The sequence below is a fragment of the Conger conger genome, chromosome 6 (genome assembly GCF_963514075.1).
Source record: "Conger conger chromosome 6, fConCon1.1, whole genome shotgun sequence".
Classification (NCBI taxonomy): Eukaryota; Metazoa; Chordata; class Actinopteri; order Anguilliformes; family Congridae; genus Conger; species Conger conger.
In genome coordinates, this window is record NC_083765.1 from 15,446,947 (window position 1) to 15,470,998 (window position 24,052).

Below are 24,052 nucleotides of genomic sequence, written 5' to 3' on the forward strand. Positions count from 1 at the left end.
TTTTCGGAGGTGCAAACCTCATTGGCTTTCTTACAAAAAGGCAATTGCTCAAATTACAAAAACCGCGTAATTACTATTTGTGCGGACGGTTTGAGTGCATCGGGTCATCAGCCAAGGTTCTATGGGGGTGATCTGGGAGCAGTCTAATCCCCACACAGTAGTTCCCAGGCACATGGCTACACAAACATCTCGTGCAGCTCCACACTCACTTTTTTACTGCGCCGGAAAGCATCCCCGGCGTGGCTCCACCTGACCACTGACCACGATTAGCGGACAAGCGTCTAAAATTAACTAATCTTTCCTGAGCTGTTAATCGCACGCGAACATACAGCCCAGAGCACCTTGGACGCACACCGTTAAAAGATATTTAAATGCACCACACAGGCTCAGAACCCGCCCCCCGGCTATGTATAAAAATCAACATTTTCAATCAATGGAATATTTCAACGTTCAAGCATGTTTCAAGCTTACTGCATACCAACTACGTTTAACACATTTTTGAAGCACTGTTTGTTTCACAGTGTCTATGTTCACACTGTCAGTTTTTGTAAGACAACAGTATTTAGCTTCACTTTGTACATAGCCACAAATGACAAGCCTCGTGAGGGACATAAGGAATAGCAGTCATAAGAGTCAGAATTATGAGATCATTTCAACAGATGTTTTCTTCATACTATTACCTATTCATACTTGGTATTCTCCTCACTCTAGTGGCCAAAAAGCGTATTGCAACAGTTAATGAAATGGCATAACCGCAGCAAATACACAATTCTTCAGTGACTTGATGTCTGCTCTTACATCAGTGGTTGAGGACAAGGACAATGCATTTAAATAGTTACAAAAAGTGTTTATTCATTACATATGAATACAATTCGAAGCTGACTGCTACATACAATCAGACTGTTGCTTGATTTATTGATGGCTGCACTAGCAGTGATGACAAATGTTCACGCTCTGAACAGGCTGCCAACCAGCCATTTCCACAAAATTCACAATGTCACCTGTCTCTTTCGCGTTGCGCAAAAGCAACAACCAAAAGTCAGTCTTGCAGACATGGAAGGCCGTGGCACTGATGGGATGTTTAAATCACAGTAGAAGCTGTGTTAAATCCAGCTGTGTTAAATCCAGCAAATCCTTACAGGCATGCAATGGCCAATTCTGTGTCAAGCCATTGAATATTTAAAAATTGTTGCTGTTTCTACAGGAAAGATGCAGAAGCAACAAGTAAGCTTATATCACTGCTGGCATAAGTGCCTGCTATAAAACCTTGTTTCTTGGGTCAGGAACACAGAGGTCTGTTTGTACGTTGTATGAAAAACAAATTTAGAAAAATAAAGATTTATGCATTAAGTGTTGTAAGTCACAATCAGGGGATACCCTAATTGTATCATTACTTGATCGCCCCTCATCTTTAGGCTTTTTTTATTAAAAGCTTACATTAACAGCACTGACTGTACATGAAAAACAGGCATGTGACATTTTCTCTAGCCCTAGTCCAAAAAATACATCCAGTGTTCATGGCATGTCAGATGATTCCTTTCTCTTCAGTGGGAAGGGATGAGGGGTCCAGGCCACACTGCTTCATCTGAACAGCCATATCAAACAGGTAGTCATAGCACTCACACCTGGAGGAAACACAAAGTTGAGAACATGACTCATCACTTTATTAGAGCAAAGAAAAAGACCCAATTCTTTTACATTTTCACTTAGTAAATCAAACGAAATATCCTTTACATCCTCTGTTTTTATGAGAGAAATAATAAAGTATGCAGATCCTCACATGGTCTTGGCCTTTTCCCAGGATTCCCCCCAGACATAAACCCCATGTCGGCGAACCAGGACTGCACATGATTCTGGGTACTCATCCATGGCCCGAGCCATGCGCTCCTTTAGATCCTTCTCTTCAGGCGTGTTCTCAATGATCGGCACTACTAGGGTGTCATCATACCTACACACACACACAAACACACACAATCAGCAAGCACCCGTTTTCCTGCCATGTAAAGAAGGGACTGATATACTCTCTGAAAAATGCTTGTCAAGAGAAAAAGTTAATGAACCTGTAGTTTGTACCAGAGGTGCCTTTGCGAATACCCTTTATCATCTCCTGGTGGGTGATAGAGAACTCCTTACCAGGAAACATCAGAGTTGCCATGACCGCAGCCTTGGAATGAGTATGTATCACTGCCTGAGCCTCTGGGGGCAGGTGGGAAGACAAGAGCAATTCATATAACCAGAAGCATAATGCAACTTATAGCATATACTGCTCACAGCAGAAGAAACATACCTCTCATAGTGAAGGCATTCATGAAGAGGGGGGTACACTGGCTCTTTTTCAGCTTCTTCCAGGGTGGTGGGCAGCTGAGGTCTCTCTCCTCTATGTCACACACAAACATGTCCTCTGGCTGTAGAGCACAGAAAGTTGACTGCTTTAGCACCATTTTGTGCATCCCTATTTTCATTAACATGTATACACTATTTCCATGCCATAGTTTTCAGCTGTTAAACATAAATAAACTGTAATAGCATTAAACTAGACGCAACAAATGACAAATTAGGTGCAAGGTAAATTGGCATTGGTCTTGTCATACTTGAATACTCTACAATAATCTGCACAAATACAGAAGGGAAAACCTGTGGTGCTTACGGCCCTTAAAACATTCATTCCAGCAGAGGGTGACACTCGTATTCCTTCCAGTAAACCTTGCATTTCTGACCTGTATTCTCTCCTTCTGGACTCCAGAGGGTGCAATATAAATCTGGTCTCTATGATTGGAAAAATAAATGAAGAGTGGTAAGAACTGGCTCCTACATTCAGTAAAACCTAATATACTTGCTGCATACTGTATACCTGCCCTAATAGATTGCCATATCATCTCAATGCCGAAATCGAACAAGCTTGGTTTCAAATTGATGATTACATGTTGCATGCATTCAATTGTGATTGCGCAAGAAATTAACGCATACAATCGTTATTATTCATTCCCAAGACAATGGCAAGACGAAAATGGTGGCTTCATGTAGTAAAGACATGCACGTGACTATTAGGGCTGTATTGGTAGCTACCAATAACTAAAACGAACCTGATGCTAATATTGTGGCAGTATTTTGTTACATCCTTCATAAGATCACATCTGTGCTCATCTATTTCTGCCAAGAAAGTGGAAACCTGTACGCAGTAGACATTTATGCGATAATGTACAACACAGTGGCATCATAGTATTGGCCAAATGTTTATATCGACCAAATAATTACCATATGCTTCCTAATTATGTTCCGGAGGGACATACGTGAAAATGAGTGCATGCTATTTAATACCTAGTTTATAATGCCAATTAGTTGGGAACTCGTTAACTGAGCGAATCAATAAACTAGCAACAGCACACTTACCCATGCCTCAAGCTTATTCCTCCACCGGTTCCCGTCACCCAACCCAGTTGATAGAATAGTCTACAGAGCTCAGGGATCAACAGCCTAGGATGTTCCTTGTCCTGAAACAAGTGTCAAATATGCAGATTAAGGATTAAAATGATGGCAAAAGTCACAGCAACTTTTCCGCCTCCTGAGTGAACCATCCAACGATTGTGGATCTCAAGTAACTGAGCGGAATAATTGAACAAAATTGAAGCCTTTAAGCCAACTGTTCAGTCCACACTTGCGGCTGTGTTCGTAAAGTTAAAATTAGAAATACAACCTCTTAGCTTGCTGCAATAGCAGCACGCCATGACTGAGAATCTTACCAGAGGCTGAGTACATTCTGAATGTTTCCCATTGAGGTCACTATTGCCACACACTGACGACATCACTAGAGCCACAGACTTTAGTTTATTTATTTATTTTAAAATGTATATTGCCAATGCAGTTGGCCAGACAGCTAGCTAACTTAACCTAGCTAAGCTAACTATTACGAAAGCGTCGTTGCTAGTAAACACGCATGTGGTGAAAGGTCGCAGTTTGTGCTTCCGAGGTTAAATCTGACTTAGAGAGTTTTAGCATAGAATCGCAAAATATGTAGCGAATAGCATTAATAAAAATATTATTATCAACATAACATTACAGTTCAAATTGGAAAATTGTAGTGAACTGACTTGCTCACCAACGATCTCGGTTATAAATGTAATTGAACTGTAATATAGCATATATTCTATTACCGTTCAATGAGAAATATGAAACTAGCAACAGTAAGAAATGTACTTCCGACAGTCAATTTAGAATGGCATTTCACATTAAAAGTTAGAACTTTCCTGACTTCCAAATAGAATAAATAAAGATCAATTAAACATTTTTAACAATGTAACATACCGTGTCATATCCTCCACCTCCTTAGTTAAATTGAGGTTGCAGTCACCTAGGGAATTTACTGGACATGCTCTGACATTATTGAGAATATTGGTAGCTAGAAATTATGGACATGTAATGTAATGTAATAACCTTAACAGCATATCTCCCCCGAAGATCTTGATGCAGCCATGTTTGTGGTTAATCCTATTAAATCATGGGTCTGTTCTCGGTCAGATGTATTATCCAGACTGTGTCTGTTGCAATCAGGCATATATGCTTGTAAAATCGGTACTACATTTACCAAAGTTTAATAGGATACAACACTACGTGATTTGATTTTGTTTAAAAAAAGGTTTTGACATTTTCTTGAATTAAGGTCATAGGGGTTTATACAAAAACCCCAAATGGATTGCTTAAAACCTTCATTATTTAAGCTGGCAGTCACATGTGCATTTGGCATGGATTCTATGGACTTGACTCATTGAAGTCTTTCATAAGGAGTCAAAATCACTTCATGTGAAAGGATTTAATGTAAGGAAAGAATAATGTCTTTGTTACAGTGCTGCAGTGCAAAAACAGATCTATGAAGTGTGCCAAGTGAAAGGCAAAGTGGAAATTATGTGTCATTTCATTTGAAAAATAATTTCTTATGTTTAATGGCTTTATAGAGAGCTTGGTGTACTTTACTTACAGTCATTACAGCACATTTCCTGTGAATACTTACAAGAGAAAATAGCCTACACAAAAGACAACCCCGCCTGTCCCATTAATAGTAAAAGAAAAAAATCCCATCATATTATTTGATATTTTGCTTCATGAACGTAGTAGATTAAGAGCTATGGGAAAAAAAAAACATGCACAGGGTTGTACAGTTTTCTACTTGCTTTATAATGGACCCATAGGGCAGTAAGAATGATTATGCTATCTTAAAGGAAGTGGATAAAATGATCCAATAGTATCATAATTAACACAAACTCCTAATATATTTTGTATATAGATAGCAATGTGCTCTTGTTACTTCCTCTGTATTATATAAATAAAAGTATCTGTAATTTCATGTCTATAAATACATTGAGGGTTTTTTTTTTTTGCCATTTTCACAGGTGGTCTCGGAGCATCATTCAAGTTAATTTTACAGCTGAATAACTAACAATGTATGAACCAATGAACCAAGTTTCAGTTGAAAACAAGCATACATTTCCAGGACCATGGTTGAGACACTACCTAAAAATGTTGTCACAATAATCTTATTAAAATACTTTTACATACACTAATCAAAACACATATGTGAAAATGTATAGTGTGATTATGCTCCATAATAACCTGTCCAATTTCACAATTTACATACATTTGGAAAAGGCAACCAGTATCATAAAACCTCCAGTTTGATACACATGAAATGTAAAGTTGAAATGTAAATTCTTTTGTAAACATACAGTACTGTACAGAAGTCTTAGGCATCCTAGGCTTTATTATGTATATGTTTATTTTTGTGTGTGTGTTAGTATAAAATAACACATTTGAGATTTCCAAATATTCATTTTCCAAAAGATTTAATTTTACAGAGACATTTTTGTATTTATTTGACTATTTTGACTATTTACTTGATTTATATGACTACTTTTTACATAAAAACTTGATCAAGGCTGTCTGAGATCAGAAGCAAGGAGCAACCAGTCTGCAGAAGAGCTGTAGTAAGTTCTCCAACATGCTTGGATCAGCTTCCCTGCTTATAGAACTTATAGAACTTATACTTATAGTCTTATAGAATTGCAGGACAGTGTTGGCTATGATGCAGTTTTATCACTGAAGGATGGTCACAAAAAATATTGATTTGATTCAGTTTTTAACTATTCTGCCAAATTACTAAAATGTAATGTTAAATGTATGTTTATTTAGTATTTTTGAAAGAATCTTATCTGTACAAAATGTTATACAGGTGCCTAAGACTTGTTGCACAGTACTGTACATACAATTACCACACATACTGATTTTGAACATGAATTTGACAGCCTGAATGAGCTGAAAGTTTGAAAGTTTTAAAATTCAACACGTATGAAATGCCTGCATGATTTAAAGGGAGTATCCGATACCATTGAGTTTTTTAATGCAATTGTCATTTGGTTTACATTTCGTTGTCCTTTACTACAAAACCTTTCTTGGCTATTTTTCCAAATTGCTGTATGCTGCTACTACCAAAGATATTTAAGTATCCAAGTAATCCAGTTAATTTTAAGGTGAACAAAACTGTACACATTTTCACATCTGTCATGATAGATCATTTCCCTGTAAAATTACAAATAAACATACAAATGAAGAGAAAACAAATGTAGTAAGAGCAGGTGGGGCATCCATTGGTCAAACAATTCATTCCTTTCCAAATGTGTCTTGTTGCTCTTGATAGTTATATTCCATGATGTAAAGTATTCCCTTTGTCCTGCTTCACTTCATTTTCTGTCCTATTTCAGTGTCTCTGCAAAATGTCTGTCTGCTTTTTTTTCCTTAATTTTTCCTCATTCTTCATTTTCTGGTGGAACTACTTCCATTAGTAACTGGAGGTGCATGGTAATGGGTCCTGTTAGGGGTTAAAGGACAAGTGATTAAACATTTGAAGAAAATACAGAGTGTTCAGGCTGGACTGCCATGTACTGTGAAATTACTGTACGACTGTACTAAGTACCAATGAGATTAAAGTTACCTTTTGTTACTTGTTGCATATTTTTGTTTATCAGTTGATGATGGCATTGCTTTTCTAAAGTATGTCTCCTACATCTGCACTAGTATAGTTGGTTTTATGGTTGCCAGAGTGTAAAATGTACACACAAAGGTAGGTGAATCCATAGGAAAAAAAATATCCAGCGATATCATTCTCTTTGTATAGTTTTAAAGAAAAAAAATATTTTGGTTTATTAAAATTGGTGCCCACGGTGGGGCTGAGCATGTCCAATTCCCACCCTGATTTGGAATGCCCAACTGGCAGCAACCACAGCCACATACACTGTCAATTTGGGAAAATCTAAACTGAGGTCCTCGGAAAAACTCTTCAGACAATGGGCATCCAATCAACCAGTGGGGGTCACTACATTGTGAAGAAGACCCCTAAATTAATGAACAGTCCCCTACTATTCACCAATTAGCACCATAGCACCCTATGGAGCTACCGGCCTGATCTGACGGTCCACAGCATGTTGCCTTAACTGAATGAGCCAACCAACAGCTCCAGCTTTTCAAAAGCTTGAGACACATGTTCAGAATCCCTCTGAATTTGTTTTGGAACTATATATCACTTTCATAGATTTTATCTTTTACCTCCCCTAACAATGGGAGATAGTCCTCACAAGGTTGAAGGGCAGTGCTATGCAAGCAAAACTTACGCATGATCTTGCGTGTCCAGCTGAACTTGTAGTAAACCAGGGGGAAGTAGAAGAGTAATCCACTGACCATGAAGATGGTGCAGTAAAGATATTCCAGCTCAGGCTTGTCAATGATAGGAGCCAGGACCAAGTAGAAAGCCACCAAGACCACAAGGCCTGCAACTACTATGGGAATCTATACACGAGAGGGCAAGAGCGTATAATTCAGCATTAATCCACAGTCAATTGTCTTTGTCAATTCAGAAACTTCTCTGGGATTAACCTTACCTTGACAGGTCTCGTCATTTCTTTCATAGTGAATCTCATGACAATGAGAGATAAAGCTGTCAGTCCATAAAAGAGCCACTGAGCGAAGCTGAAGTAGTTAATAAGGGCATTGATGTCTGCTGGCAGGATGTAAAAGATAGCCAAGACCCCCTATATAAAAACACAAGGGTGAAATTACACTTGATTAAAGACCTCCTATGGAATCTTTTCATGTCCACGATCACATCAAGAAGGGTTAACCTAAAATAGGGAGCGCAAAATAATCTGTAAAAGGTGGGAGACTTACATTAAAAATGAGGGCAGGTGATGGTGTGCAGCGTTTCAGACTAATGTAGGACAAGACCTTCACCATGTGACCCTCCCGACCTGCAACATAGGTCAGTCTGTGGATGAGAGAAAAAAAACCAAATAAAAGTAATTTTCCTACTAGCAACTTTCTTGGATGAATGGTACTGCACGCAAGCAAGATCATTTTATGTGTTTTTTAGAATTAATTCTCAGTTTTGAATGCCCAATCAGAATTGTAAGCCTACTTCATTGCTGCAAAACTCTCATGTGCATGCTACAGTGCTAATCTGCAATCAACCAGAGACATCGCTATTGTGTGGTGAGCTGGGGAAAACATTGCATTGCATTACATTAATTTAGCAGATGCTGTTATCCAATGGACAATACTGTAGAACCAGAAGTGCATACACTTCCCTCCTAGGGTGGACACTAAGGTTAGGTTTTGATGAAGACAGAGAGCACATGCACATACTGTGGACAGCCCCTCACCTGCCAGCAGTGAAGCAGCTTCCATTAGCAGCACCAAAAGTGGAGAAAACAACAAACAAAGGGACAATCCAAGACACAGGGTGCAGTACTCTATCACCAAAAGTCTGAAGAATACAAAGCAAGGTCCCTAGAATCAATGAGTTGTCACATTTAAAAGTTACAAATCATATGGGCTTCACATCAGAGCAAGACACAATTAACAGGAGTATGACAGTAGCAGGGTCTGACACTATTGGTTACTCTCCTGCCATTTTAGCAGTCCATGGTGGTGTACATTACAGGCAGCCCACTAAACTCTAGAAAATAACAACCATTTGTAAAAAAAAATTATATAAATAAATCATGCCCACTGTGGGGCTGAGCATGTCCAATTACCAAAATAATTTGGAATGTCCAACTATTTGCAATCACACTAGACATCCGCAGTTCTCCGACGAAACATATGGTGTTGCCAGTCGTGTTACACCACAGCCCACAGCCAAGCTCAAACAGAATTGAGTTGGAGGATGAACTTTCTTATGCGGCTTTGCCACACATTTCTTCGGCATCTGATTGACCAGCGGGGATCACAGAGAGCAATGGTATGAGGATCCCTAACTGCTTGAACCCTTCCAAACCCTGGGTGATGCAATTGGCAACTGCACGTCGCCCAATGGAGCTACCGGCCACAGTTGGAACTGTCACAGCTTGGATTGTGACTTACAACCTCAGTGTATAAGTTAATGTAGACATGACCACAAGATTATAAATGCAAATCCTTCACTATGTTTGTGCAATAGATACTTGAAAAATGAATGGATTCCTACACTCTATGCTGGGACTTAAGCATACGGTAGTAAACCTTACCACAGCCACAGCTGGGGACTGCAGCAGTTCAGTGGGAGTCATCACTGAGAAGTATGCAACGTTGACAAGGATATAGCTGAAAGTCACCAGGGGAATCCCAATGATGATGGCTAGGGGTAGGTTTCTGACATGAAGATAAAGAGAAGAAAACAATCTAAATCAGCAGCACAAATACGGGACAGTTAATTCTCAATATTGGACATCATAATCCCACTGATAATGTAACACTTACCTGTATGGATTTTTAAGCTCCTCTGTAATAAAGTTCAGTTGATTCCTGAAAGACATGTTTCATGATTTTAACTACAGTGAGCTTCACAAAATTTGGGACAAAGATATGTTTTCTTGATTTGGCTCCGTATTCCAAAATCTTACATTCTCAGCTTTTTACAAAGGACATTTTCATACACTCTGGTTACATCATGTGAAAATGATTGTATTTTCTTCAGCCCCCCATTCCAGGGCACCATGTTTGGACAAATGGCTTCACAGGTGGTTCTGTGTCTTTATTGTTGGCTTTTGATCATAATGAAGAAAAACCGATAAACTTGTCTGACTGATGAGAAACACTCTTGAGGAGGCAGGCATGGATGTATCAGTGACTACACAAACAGAACTCAATGACACTGCAAGATGCAAACCATTAGTTAGCTGCAAAAACAGGCTGGCCAGGTTACAGTTTCCTTACTGCTAAGTACCCAAAAAGGAGCCTGTGCAGAGATGTGGAAAAAGGTATTGTGGAAAGATGAGACCAGGACTCCCTTGTATCAGAGTGATGAAAAGAGCAACGTGTGGACTGGCCAAAAGGCTCCCCCCCCCCATCTATGAAGCATGGTGGTAGGGGTTTTATGGCTTGAGCATGTATGGCTGCCACAGGTACTGGCTTACCTGTCTTCATTGCTAATATACAGTAACTGTTGATAGCAGCAGCAGAATTAATTCTGAAGTGTACAGAAGCATCTTATATGTGCAAGTTGAACCAAATGTCTCCAAACTCATTAGGTGGTACAATTTAGTTTTTCAAATCCAAAATCTGGAAAATTAATTCACCCAATCTGAATATTTGTGTCATGTCATGTTTCATGTTATTTTATTGTAAGGTCATGTATTATGTTAGTCTAGTCTTGCCACGTTTTTATGTTTTATTTCTTGTTAAGTTTCATTTTCATGTCATGTTACATTTCATGTTTAGTTCTTGTTACAATGTATTTTCTAGTCTTGTCATGTCATACAGTTTATTCATGTCACAATTCACGTCCTTGTTATGTCATGATTTATGTTTGTTTCATGTTATGTTACATCGGATAAAGCAGATGCTCTTATCCAGAGCGACATACAGTTGACCAGACTAAGCAGGAGACAATCTGCTCCTGGAGCTAATTCAGGGTTAAGGGCCTTGCTCAAGGGTCCAACGGCTGTGCGGATTTTATTGTGGCTACACTGGGATTCGAACCACAGACTTTGCTGCTCCGAGTCATGTGCCTTAACCACTACGCTACAGGCCACCCCTCGCAAACCGTGTGTTCATGCTTTCTCTCTCTCCCTTGCTGTCACTCACGCTTCCCTAATTGTTTCATTTTCCCGTGTCTATTTACTAATCTACTAACTTTAGATCAGGATTGGGTAATACTAACATTCTAACCATGTGTTCATGTTTACCTTATGTTTCACCTTATGTTGCATGTCATTTACTAATTTACTAACGCTAGGGCAGGTTTATTACTAACGATTACTAATTATCTTGTTAACTTGTCATCCACATGCTGTTCTCAAGCAAATTGTCTGCACCTGTCTACACCTGCATATAAACTCAGTGTTCATGTCATGTCTTTGTGAAATTATTGCCCCCCCCCCCCCCCCCCCCTATTATTGACTTTGTTTTTTGTTATTGTTTTGTTGACCACTGCCGGCCTGTACCACAAACTCTTGCCTGCTGTCTTTGTACTTTTGCCCCACTGACAGCTTTCATCGTTACTGGATTGTTTGCATGGTTTACCGATTTCAAGACTGCCTTCTCCCTCGGTACTGTATTTGGTTTTTTGGCTGGATTACCCGAGTATGAACTTTGCTTGTTTTCTACCAAGCTCATTGGGCAAGCATCATGGGGCCTGCCAGAGCATCACCAAAAGAGATACTTAGCACCTGATGATATGTATACTTTAAAGAGCCATTGCATGCAAAAGATATGTAAACATCTATGCATGTATGAAAAAATGTACTAAACTGATTACTTTCATTTACCTAACATTAATATGTCCCAAACATTATGGTGCCCTGAGAAGTGCTGTAATTTGTACATTACACAGCCAAATCAAGAAGAAATATATCTTCGTCCCACACATTATGGAGCTTACCTTATGAACCACACATCACAACTGCTTTTTCGATGAGACTCCTGGGTTAATGTTTTGATACAAAACCATGACCTTGTTGTTTTTATTTTGGAAATAAACCTTTAAGGTTTTGCTGAAACAACTGGAAAAAAAACTGGAGAACACTATCATAATGTATCACTTAGGCCATCTGTTTCATATTCCTTTGACTAATTCAAATAAGAGTTCACACCTCAATAGTTGTTTACTAGCAGCTTTGGTCATGATAACCTTACCTGGTTAAAGAAAACTCAAATGAAGGCATATTCATTTCAAAATCAAAGCTGTGCTTTTGTTCAGGAGGAAAACCATTAAATATGTACTTACCACCCATCATATGCCCAGAGCCCATTATAAAATGCCAGCCCAATGTCTCCCAAAGAAGTAGATGCTCCATCAAATGTATTTTGAAGGTTTTCTGTGTTACCTGTAGGCAAATATTTCAACTGAGTGTCAGAAAACTTACAACTGGGTGTAAGAAAATGAAATCCAATACAAAAAAAAAAAAAAAAACTCTGACACTGTTAATACTTGCACCTGCGTCACTAAAAAGCAATTTAAAGTAAGGACACATAAATAGGCATTTATATAGCCTTGGGCATATAAAAAATACAATAAAATAATAAAAAAGAATGTCTGGATGTATGACAAGAAAATACAAAAAAAAATTGACACTGATAATACTGCACTTGCACTGTGCTACTCCAAGAAGCAATGGTTGCACAAATCTGTTACATTTGCATCTTACTTTGGTGTAATAAAAATAAGCCCAATAAGCCCTTATCTTCAAAATGGGATGAGTACCTTTCGCCAGCATCACAGCCCCAGCCACTGCAATGACGAGGATGATGAAGAGCTTGGCTGCAGTAAAGAAGTTTTGCACGTAGCTTGCCAACTTGACGCTCAGACAGTTCACCAGCACAATCAGTACTAGAAAAGATTGAAAAGCAGATTAGATGCCCTCATTTCAGAGGCTAAAAACTGTTTACTGTAACGTAAACGTAAACGTTTATTTGGGTGGGGCAGGTGCAAACCCATTGCACTTTTATCATGACCATGCCGCATTTCCACAAATAGCTAAGTATTACCTTAGTATTACCATAGTAAATAAATATCAAAAATGCAAAAAGCCCTAGGCCGCTAATTCTGAAGAGACATTGGGTTCCAGTGTTTGGATGCAATCCATAGTCCGGCATTGAATTCTAACTGTACCCATGCCGACTGTGGCCGGCAATGCAGGACAGTGCACTGCAGAGGGAGGAAAGGTTTCAGTCAAATGGACTGTCCTCGCCTCACTGCACACCGGTGTCTCTTCCGGATGATCGGGTGCCTGCAGTCTTCCGCCGCTAGCTGCAATGTGCTCCTGCAACACCGCATAGTGCAGAGCAATGGTGGCTGCTGGCACACGCTAAGAAGGAGAGGGTGCTCTCTGTGCTTTTCCAAATTGACATTCCAAATTGATAGGGAAAAAAAAGGAAAGTCTTAAATACAATATAGATTCTTTAGCTGTCAAGCACTCACTTACTGATAGCAGCTGCAGCCAAACACTTTATAACAAGCATTGGAGGGGTGCATCCTGGGTAGAATGGTGCGGCAGCATATTCGGCGAAACTGAGGGCGATGATGGCGAAGGAGGAAGGCTTTAAGACCATGATGGTGGTCCAAGAATACAGATAGGCCATGAGGGGCCCAAAGGCCGTCATCAGGTACGGGTACTCCCCTCCAGACTTGGTAATCATGGTGCCAAGCTCTGCATAGCACAGAGCTCCTAAACAGAGCACATTCACACACGGACACACGAAGCCACAGAACACAGAACACGCCTGTTACACGCCTGATATACATTCTTGGGTTTTCATTCGTTTTGTTGCTAAAATACAGTCATCACTTTGTATCTTAATTAAACATCATATATGTTTAATTAAATGACTATTCTTTGCTGTTGTCAGATTATATTCAATGCTAAATTTCTGTAGCTAAAAGGAGCATATTATATTTGCAACTTGATAGTAGTTTGCTTTTCCTGTTAATATTTTCCATATTCCACCGACTATCTATCATAATATATACAGTATGTCCAACAATCATATATATTTACAGTAGTTATACCAATTTCAGTGGCCCGAGTAGATAAACTGATATACCGAAAATCCTCAAATTGTGTCCGGGGTCTTTTATTTACTTAGGCTGCACAAAGCACAGGCCTTTCTTTGGGGCAGGCTTGTATTCGAGGCAGGCCTTTATTTCTTATTAGGCTTCTGTTGTAGAATTTTATTCTTAGAAATAAAGTAAAAGGCTACACTTAAAGTGGGCCAACACTGTTCAACACTTCCTGTAACTGTTCAGAAATCAATTAGTGTAGGCTAATCAGGAAACACCGTTTGGTAAGTCATAGTGTCAGTCTTAACAGACTTAGTTTATTGCAAATATTCTCAAACACAATAAATCACATGCAAGTCCAGAATCCATAAAATAACAACTTGCCAGACACGCCTTCATGAACAATAACAAATTAGCGTAGATAACAGCAAGTTAAGGATCTTTTTTTCCTAAAGTGCGTTTTATTGTGAGACATGCGTTTCGTTTGGAGCAGCATACCGGTAGGCTATCAAAAGATTTTCGCTTTGGTTTGGAATTAATTAAATTCGTAGGCTGGAATGCCTCGTGGCAACAATTGTGTTTAAATGTATACTGCTTCAGCCTTTGGCAAGCTACTCAGAAGGGGGCGGCAAGCGACTGGTAGCTTGAGAGCAACGTTTTGGGGACCCATGGTGTAGGACAAAGACTTTTCATTGGCAACAGTATTAAACCAACCAACAATATAAAATATTAAAAAGAGCTCTTTTATTTAATTGAGTTAAATCGAAACAATGTCTTCTAGTGCCTTTATTTGTCCAAATCGGCCACGCCCCCGGCTATTATCCGAGGCCCGGCTTCAAATAGAATCCCAGACACAATTTGAGGATTGACTGTAATAACATGCCTAAACACAATTTAGAGATATTAATTATGCAAATATAGTGGTGTTATATGTGCAGTTACCGAGTGTGGATAGGAGTCCACAAGCTGCCCACACAATCAGACATGGCCCGACAGCCCCTGTGTTGGCCAGCACAGACTTCGGAGAGATGAAGATCCCCGAGCCAATCATCGTCCCCACGATCAGACAGATCCCACTGATCAGTCCCACCTGTGGCATGCAGAGGAGCGTTTCTTCAGCTCCTGATACCAATAACTCAGCTACAAACAATTTGGCGAAGAATCATTTACGTATCTAATGATTTTGACTCTGCTGGTATTGATTACTTCCATACACAGTGAAAAGTGGGAATGATGTCAACTCAGATACTAATTCAGAATACTGAATACCTGCCTGACAAAACATACACTTTAGCAGTGACTGGGAAAGGGCTGCACAGCCTTGGTGTCAACAGAGTTGGAGGGTCAGTGTGGAGTGAAAGTGGATTAAACAGACATTAGTTTGATGTGGCAGTGGATTACACAGGCATTAGCGTGGTGTGGCAGTGGATTACATTAGCATGGTATGGCTGTGGATTACACAGACATTAGCGTGGTGTGGCAGTGGATTACATTAGCGCGGTGTGGCAGTGGATTACACAGGCATTAGCATGGTGTGGCAGTGGATTACACAGACATTAGCGTGGTATGGCTGTGGATTACACAGACATTAGTGTGGTATGGCTGTGGATTACACAGACATTAGCGTGGTGTGGCAGTGGATTACACAGACATTAGCGTGGTGTGGCAGTGAATTACATTAGCGTGGTATGGCTGTGGATTACACAGACATTAGCATGGATTGGCAGTGGATTACACAGACATTAGCATGGTGTGGCAGTGGATTACATTAGCGTGGTATGGCTGTGGATTACACAGACATTAGCGTGGTATGGCTGTGGATTACACAGACATTAGCGTGGTATGGCTGTGGATTACACAGACATTAGCGTGGTGTGGCAGTGGATGGGGCGGCATGGAGATGCCATGTGAATGGAAACAGACAGGAGGTTCTGGTCATGACTGTGCAAAATACAGGTCATGTGGCCACATTCTCTCTCCACTTCTCTCTCTCTCTCTCTCTCTCTCATTCTCTCTCTTTCTCTCACACACAATTTTTAACCCCAGTTTCATTCTGTAATTCTCATCAGCCAGGACAACAGTATCTGTGCACCAGCAATCCCTGCCTGTTGATCGGGATCTCACAAGTCTGCTTATTGAGCTGCACATTAAGCGTCTTCCTCCAACTTCACAAACATGACTTATGAACTGTGGTTTGATAAGGAGTAGAGACTGCTTATCTGCACTCTACCAAGTCAATAGCAGAGGTCATGGCAATGAGTGCTGATTGCTTCAGCTGGGCAATCATAACTTGGGAAAAATGGGGGAGGCATTAAAAAATGAGAATGTCAGATCATAGGCTTTCATTTGAACTTTGGGGGAGATACACTGCAGGACCACAGTAGTCAATCACGTCTCCCAAGCATACTAGTTTGTCTAGCAATTCATTCATATAAAAGTATTGCATATTGAAATATTGTTTCACCCAAACCTATACGTATGTATCTGATCATGGAACATATCACCATACTGAACATTAGCAGCACCACACTTAAATACTCATTACAAATTCACGCACACACACACACACACACACACACGCACACACACACATACACACACACACACACACACACACACACACACACACACACACACACACACACATACATACAAAACGGTTAACAGGACTCACATCTTTCTGGAGTGCTGTACCCTTTACTTCCTCATCTGTGTGCTGGGAATGGGAGTGGATGCTGGGGGCCACACTGCCATTGGCTGACTCCTTCCTCTTCCTGATGCTGCCCTTCTCCATTATGCAAGGCTATCGCAGACTTTTTACCAAAAAACAGATTAGAATCAGGGCAGTACGTGATGTTACAGTTAATTCACCTCAATTCATTTAAATTAGGGATAGATTCTTATAATGCATACATTATTCAAAACAATATAAGGTTCAATGATTGCATTATCATCATGATTGATGGTTTTCTTTCTTAAAGGTACAATAGGCAATTTTGGTCAATGGTCAAGAGAGAAATTGCAGCAACAAACACGCTCAAACCACAACACTGTTTATCCCACCCCTCCTCTGTGAACACGCTGATGTTGAAAGGCCATTGACAATTAGAACCAATTTTCAACCAATGAGCTTGAATTATTGTATAGCTATACAATGTTTTGGTACAAAGTGCCGGCCTGTCAACTGCATATTTTGAAACCCAAATTTAAGGAATATAAACACAGGCAGGGGGTGAGTCAACATGTCAGTGAGCCTTTTTCAATGATAGGAAGGGATTTACAATGGTCTTGTAACAATGTTTTAACACAAAAATCTTTCCTATTGTACCTTTAAAAATCCAATCCAATAAAAATAAGCATACTGTACATACAGTCCCCTTCAAAAATATTGGAACAGCAAGGCCAATTCCTTTGTTTTTGCAATAAACTGAATACATTTGGGGTTGAGATACAAAGATGACCACAATACAAGAGTTCAGAATTTCAGCTTTTATTTCCTGGTATTTACATCTTGATGAGTTAAACTACTTTAAGGACCTTTGGTATCAGACCACCCAATTTTTAGGTGAGCAAAAGTATAGGAACAGAGAGTATTTAAGTAAATGAATGTAAATAACACAATAACACATATTTGGTAGCATATCCCTTGCTTGTAAAAACTGCATCAAGCCTGCAACCCATTGACATCACCAAACTTTTGCATTCTTCTTTGTGCAGTGTGTTTTGGATCATTGTCTTGCTGCATGTTGAACTTCCTGCCAATTAGTTTGGACGTATTTCTCCGTAATTTGGCAGACAGAATATTTTTGCAGACTTCTGAATTCATCCTGCTGCTACCATCATATGTTACATCATCAATAAAAATTAGTGAGTCCACTCCAGCCATGCAAGCCCAAGCCATGACACTTCCTCCACTGTGCTTCACAGATGATCTTGTATGTTTTTGATCATGAGCAGATTCCTTCTTTCTCCACAATTTGGCCTTTCCATCACTTTTGTAGAAGTTAATCTTGGTCTCATCAGTCCATAAAACTTTGTTCCAGAACTTTTGTGGCTCATCTCTGTACTTCTTTGCAAATTGTATTCTCGCCTTCTGATTCTTACTTCAGATGAGTGGTTTGCATCTTCTAGTATAGCCTCTATAATGATGCTCTTTAAGTCTTCTTCGAACAGCTGATTGAGATACCTTTACCCCTGCCCTGTGGACATTGTTTGTGATGTCACTGACTGATATTTTTATCTTCACAAATTCCAAGGACAGCTCTCTGGTCTTCATGTCGGTTGGTTTCTTCTTTATTTTCAAACACAAATGCAGTCTTCAGAAGCAAAACCCAAGGATAAAACCAAGAGTAAACATTCAATCTAACAGGACACATCTGGGCAACACAAAATACCTGTCAGTCACATGTTCCAATACTTTTGGTCAACTAAAAAATGGGTGGTCTGATACAAAAGGTGATATGTTCTAAGTTATTAAATCTAGATCAAAATACCAGGACATAGAAGCTGAAATTCGGATCTGTCATCTGTCTCATGTACATCTTTTGACCTCAAACTCAATTGTCTTCCCTGTTCCAATACGTAGAGGGGACTCTACGTGCTGCAAGCACTTAACTGTGCATATGGTGCTCACTACATATCACGTGCTGTACTATTGCTACTGTAACATCCATATAAATGTAATCAATATTATTTTCTGAATGAGGTTCAGAAATATTTATAGAAATGCTCTATTAAATGTAAACTTGGTAAATCACTATGGAAGTGTGTAAGCTTCAAGTTCAAATGAGGTAATCCCCTCAAAATCTACATAACAGGTACTATAAATGTTTAATTTAACTGCTACACATTGCTAGTTCTCCCCATTGAGCAGTATAGTGATTCTTATATAAGGCATTGCTCACATGTGCATCATGTCTGGGCAACATGATAATCATAGTTATTTTTTCTTACAAAGTAGTTTACTGAGTAAAATGTTGGCCTATTTATTTCATGTGCGATTTAGTCTTCGTCATTAACAATCACCATGCAAAGACAGAAATGCAACAATTAAGGATGTTTTCAATAACAGTTGGCTATCAGCAGCAATATCAAAATAACAATGTAGTCAAAAAAATAATATTGTAGAATCATATCAGCATCTTAATTTAAGATCAACATACCAGCCTTATTGTCACGATTCATCATACAATGGACCCAAGAACGATTTTGCAGGTACCATTATTATTAGTAAGATTAACAGTAATAATTTAAAAATAACAAAATCGTGAAAACAGGCTATGAAGGTGAATTAATGTACAGTAATCCTTGGTCTCTTGGGCTGAGAAACAATATGATTCTCTGTATGTAGTTACAATACTGTAGTTAGTGGATGACTCAATCACAGCCTTCAGCCACATGCTCACTCAGGCCCGGGTGTGCCCATGCAGCACGTGCGTGGAGTGTGACATAACACCATGCAGACCAAAGTGTAATTAAATAAATCCTAGATCTTCTTTTTTAGTTAAAAAGTACAGTCCAAAATACCCCACTTCATGGACGTCATTAAATACAGTTTGCTTGTCACATTATATAGTAGGAAAGGTGAACAGAACAAAGTGACAAGCAAACTGTGTATTTAATGACGGCCATGAAGTGGGGTATGTAAAGAAGGAGATTGGTGAGGTCAAAGCAGTGAAGATAACCAGGAGTGAAAATGTAATTGTTGAGTGTCAGTCAGGGCAACGGCAAGACAACGCATTAAAAAGTGTTTGCTTTCAAAGGAAAGAAAACCCTTCAGTGAAAGGAGTCGTAAGTGGAGCTCCACCGTCAGTGGAAGCAGATTGCTTTTTGGAGTTAGTTAGTGAGGCGAGGAGGCTGAAAAGCCACAGGGATGGAATGGAACACAGAAGTAGATGAGCGGAATTAGAGTTTCACGGTGAGTTAACAGATGGAGTATTTTTGAATTGCGTTAGCTATAGGGTCAGGGCATATGAAAGGGTTCCACTTAGATGTTATAGGATTACGGCAGCAGCTTCTATGAAAGGGATTCATAGGTGTAGAAGGAGTGGGAAAGACGGGTGCACAGAGGAAGAATGTAGTTTAATTAAAGATCAGGCTGTGTGTTTTACTCTCGGACATGGAACTATATTCCCTCTAGGGTTTTCAAGCGCACTTGTCCCTGGTTCTGATTTTTACTTTATTGTACGTCGCTCTGTATAAGAGCGTTTGCTAAATGACAAAAAAAGGAAAGGAAAAAAAATTGTTCTGGTATTTTGTGTTGCATTTGCTTTAGCTTTTGGTATGCATTTTAAAATGTGCATCATTTCTTGATTTGGAGTGGATTTCCCTAAAACGGTGTGTCTGTCATATACACACCGACTGAATACAGATAGGCCTAGACAGTTTCTACAGTAGCTAAATTGCAGTTATTATAAGTAGCCTATGATCACTTCCCTGTCGGAACTATAAAGCCAGGCAAATTAGACAAAGAAAACCCACAGTAAATCCAGTAAAAAATGTGGAGAATACATTTCACAGATCCAGAAAACCAAAATACCCAGAAAAAAGTTGACGAGAGAGCAAATACTCACTCACCAGGGCGCGATTGAAAAGGTGCGAAACAACCCGTGATAGCACTGGTACTCGGGTGGCGGTCGGGCAGAGAGTAATGAGTGAGGCAGTTATAGCGGAACTACATCCAGTTGGTCCAATGAACAAGCAGATCCAGCAAGCAAGCTCACTAAGCACACTCCCCTCCAGAATACCTCTTTGCAGTTTGTCTGGGATGATTCTACTGATTCTACTGACTGAATGATTCTACTCAATAAACTAATAATGGTCAGTATCTGAAGAATTGCATGTGTGTCTTATCCTATCGAATGTGCATTGTATTAGTCATTATCAAACACAGAACATGCATGTTTCTATAACATCATGTAGCACCAATGTTTACTCATGCTAGCATCACTACTTGGCTCCAGTTAAGTGCCAATTAAATAATAACGCACCTGATTCAGTAACCTTGTAATGGTTCTTGCTCAGGAGCGATCAAATGGCTTCCAACCTCTGGCCAGACTCTAAAACATAATTTATTTTAGTTTCCTTGCCTCTTCCGCTACTCAATGAACTACTGCATTACTGAGAGGGGGTCAATTGCCCTGGGACATCCCATTGCTATTGAAGCAGAGGGAAAGAGAGAGGGAGCCCACATCAGTTGCGCGTCTCACAATGCCCCATTGACTGTGACACCTGACACCCTACTAAGAAAGAATAAGGTGGGTTGACAGAGGGGATGGGAAAAACGGATGGCCACAGATGTATTCAGGAGCAATATTAGACAGGGCTGGTCATTCACTGACTGAAGTCATCAGGGTACCCAAGCTACTGCACAGCTAGAGCAATCTTGGTGCTCAGACTATGCTAGTGACGCTCACGCATGAGAGAGCAATACTGCTAACCCGCTATGCTATGCCGAGAATGCCAAGAGTGCATTAGGGCACAGTGAGAACAATGCTGAAAATGCAACAGGCCAGTGCTTCTCAGCACCTGGCTTTCTGCCACTCTAATCCTGCGAATATGTTCTAGCTAATGACTCAAGCTAAAACTCACCCTTTCTACCATATTTCAATTTATATTTCTGTTTCTCTGGTTATGTGCCTCATTTTGGTTCGGTGTCTTTCATTCCCTGGACGCATATCTCTTCCTTTCTACCTTGCGTATGTTTCTCTGTGTTGCAATGTTGCACATCCAATAGAGAATAATATATTTTGTTTTATTTGTATAGTTTTACAGTAGTTTGTACATTAGTTTCTTACATTTCCTGTCATGGGGCTTGTAATGTCTGTTTCATTAGTGCTTTTTGCATCTTTACTTCCATCCTGGAAATATTTTCATTCAGGTCTGGCACTATCGTAAATATGAATTAGTCTCTTTCTCTTAGTCTCTGGAAATCAAATCAGCTCATATTTGAGTCACTGATCCCAGGACTTCACTTAAAAACAGAGACTTGAAAAGAGCAAATGCATTTTGTAAAATGTGATTCATTTATATAATGTAAAACATTATTTTTCAGGTGCGATGGGATGTCCTGCTGCAATGTTCTTTCTAGCGCTGACACATTTCCCAACAGGTCTTATAGCTGCAGTGCCCTGCTGCGACTGAGCATGTCTCCACACTCCCAACCCATATGCTATCATATACTTAAATAAATTACAGGTTTGTGGAATGAGTATGTCCTCAGTACCAGGAATAGAAAGCAGAGAGAGGCAACGATTAAGTGACCACAGCCTGATGATGGGTTGAGATAGAGAAACACTTCCTCCTACACAGTAGTAAATACACACAAAATGTGACAGGCTTCATGAAATCCTGGAATAAAAAAGTGAGAGATTTTTCTCTAATCATATGGCAAACTTGTTAAGGATAAAAAATCTCTGAAGTTTCAGATATCTGTCTTGATTTACTGAACTTGGGTTTCCTTCCCCATTGATAGGATTGTAATAACCTGAAGCATTTTTCTGTTGCTTCATCGAAAGTCCTACATTCATGTTTTACTTCAAAGCCATACAATCATCATTGCATTGATTTGCACTGAATAACGCCTTATAATCAGTAGATAATTGTACAGTCACACGGCTGTACTGATTTCCAAACAACCGTTAAATTCAGAGTACCTATTGGGACATATGGATGATAACTGCTGAAAAAAAAGGGTTAAAACAGCAGAAAATCTGGTCTTAACTTCACCTTAACTTCATTACGTATGTGCATTGTAATCTTTAACACAACACGTTAAAAACAGCACCTTCTCTTCAGAACCACATGAAATAATGTAGGACCATGCAGGATTGTGGATGTTTTGCTTGCGACCAAACTGTTGTAATGGCTTCGGCTTGATTTAAGTAATCTGGTACCAATTGGACCTGGACTTAATTAGAATGGTATTAATAATATATGGTATGTAGGAATATACTTTTTTTTTTTAATTAAAGTGGTATGATAAAATAAACCAAAGACTAAAATATGGCAATATCAATTACAAGGTAGCCAAAGTGATAGTAAATACTAATTTATAATGCTCCAAGCATTGATGGATTTTATCAGTCAAATTACAGCATTGTTTTTCTTGTTCCAAAATTAGCTGGAACTTTTTTTACATACATTTGCTTAGAGATGCCAAGGGTACATGCAAGCTCTATATAACGTTCCATTCTGCAAATTTAAAATGTCCGCTATAATGCCATTTCAATAAGGGCAGAAACGCTGGGGAAGCGTCTGAATATGCTACATCAAAATGGAACATTTATTAGCATATATATTTATTAATTGAGAAGACAACGGTAAAGGGAAGTTCAAGCAAATTAAATTTACAATAATACACTTTTTTCCGGGTTTTTTCCTCCCAGTATTTTAAAAGGAAATTGTTCACTTACCAAATGTTTAGGTTTGATTAGCAACGGGCTCAAATGAGCGTTGACGTCCCTTTGAAGTAGTTCACTGCTCTGTTCTGGGAGGAACCTTGGTAAATGATGAGGTCTGTTGAGGTAATGATTACCTCACCCTGCATAAAGAGGTTAGGACATGTTAAATTACATTATTAATGTTGATCTTAAATGTTTCCATAAATGCTTTAATGGCAATGTGTTTTGAGAGAGCTATATTCTGTACTACTTTAATTGTTTACCGATTACACCACATGGTTTTAATCACGTTTACGTTATTTGAAACTGCACATTTACTAGCGCAAATACAACGGAAATAAATATATTATTATATAAACCAAATGACAATAGCACATAACTAATATACATCCAGTTTGCACATATGACCAACAAGTTAACCAGATACTTAAACAGCTGAAAATGTAACAAATACAATAAATATAACAAATATACATTATAGTATAAAATCTATATTTTTATGCAATCAATTTAATATACAGTAAATATCACCTACAAATGAAACAATCTGGTTCCATGGATTCATGTTGTTTACGTCAAATTCTGACCCAACCATTTGCATGTTCCAGTAGAAATAAAGATTCTTATCTACTGT

At 39.2% G+C, this 24,052-nt stretch overlaps 2 protein-coding genes across 3 annotated transcripts; both read right to left on the reverse strand.

Moving 5' to 3' along the window:
* Window positions 1–826: 826 nt before the first annotated feature.
* Window positions 827–3,941, reverse strand: apip (APAF1 interacting protein). 2 transcript variants are annotated; one of them, XM_061246093.1, is made up of 7 exons: window positions 3,741–3,941; window positions 3,391–3,491; window positions 2,718–2,766; window positions 2,288–2,405; window positions 2,061–2,196; window positions 1,781–1,948; window positions 827–1,625 (listed from the first exon to the last, which is right to left on the reverse strand). In XM_061246093.1, exons 1-7 carry the CDS (start codon window positions 3,801–3,803, stop codon window positions 1,526–1,528), a joined length of 735 nt encoding a protein of 244 aa, XP_061102077.1. In that variant the 5' UTR covers window positions 3,804–3,941; the 3' UTR covers window positions 827–1,525. The 2 variants fall into 2 exon arrangements, with proteins under 2 accessions (XP_061102077.1, XP_061102078.1); XM_061246094.1 differs by having other exon boundaries at window positions 2,648–2,766; window positions 3,741–3,777.
* A 2,853-nt stretch (window positions 3,942–6,794) lies between these two features.
* Window positions 6,795–16,811, reverse strand: slc7a9 (solute carrier family 7 member 9). Its single transcript, XM_061246651.1, has 12 exons — window positions 16,692–16,811; window positions 14,960–15,107; window positions 13,443–13,685; window positions 12,722–12,847; window positions 12,245–12,344; window positions 9,778–9,822; window positions 9,546–9,669; window positions 8,700–8,803; window positions 8,209–8,305; window positions 7,923–8,072; window positions 7,656–7,830; window positions 6,795–6,856 (listed from the first exon to the last, which is right to left on the reverse strand). Exons 1-12 carry the CDS (start codon window positions 16,809–16,811, stop codon window positions 6,795–6,797), a joined length of 1,494 nt encoding a protein of 497 aa, XP_061102635.1.
* Window positions 16,812–24,052: the final 7,241 nt, after the last annotated feature.

What these genes read in the sequence shown, in the direction of transcription:
- apip (XM_061246093.1), bottom strand. Translation starts at nt 3,803, where the DNA reads ATGTCGTCAGTGTGTGGCAATAGTGACCTCAATGGGAAACATTCAGAA. An exon ending in CAGAATGTACTCAGCCTCTG is followed by an intron (nt 3,492 to 3,740) that starts GTAAGATTCTCA and finishes CACTTGTTTCAG; the next exon opens with GACAAGGAACATCCTAGGCT. An exon ending in ACCTCTGGTACAAACTACAG is followed by an intron (nt 1,949 to 2,060) that starts GTTCATTAACTT and finishes GTGTGTGTGTAG; the next exon opens with GTATGATGACACCCTAGTAG.
- slc7a9 (XM_061246651.1), bottom strand. Translation starts at nt 16,811, where the DNA reads ATGGAGAAGGGCAGCATCAGGAAGAGGAAGGAGTCAGCCAATGGCAGT. An exon ending in GTACAGCACTCCAGAAAGAT is followed by an intron (nt 15,108 to 16,691) that starts GTGAGTCCTGTT and finishes TGCATGCCACAG; the next exon opens with GTGGGACTGATCAGTGGGAT. An exon ending in TTTGGCTGCAGCTGCTATCA is followed by an intron (nt 12,848 to 13,442) that starts GTAAGTGAGTGC and finishes AATCTTTTCTAG; the next exon opens with TACTGATTGTGCTGGTGAAC.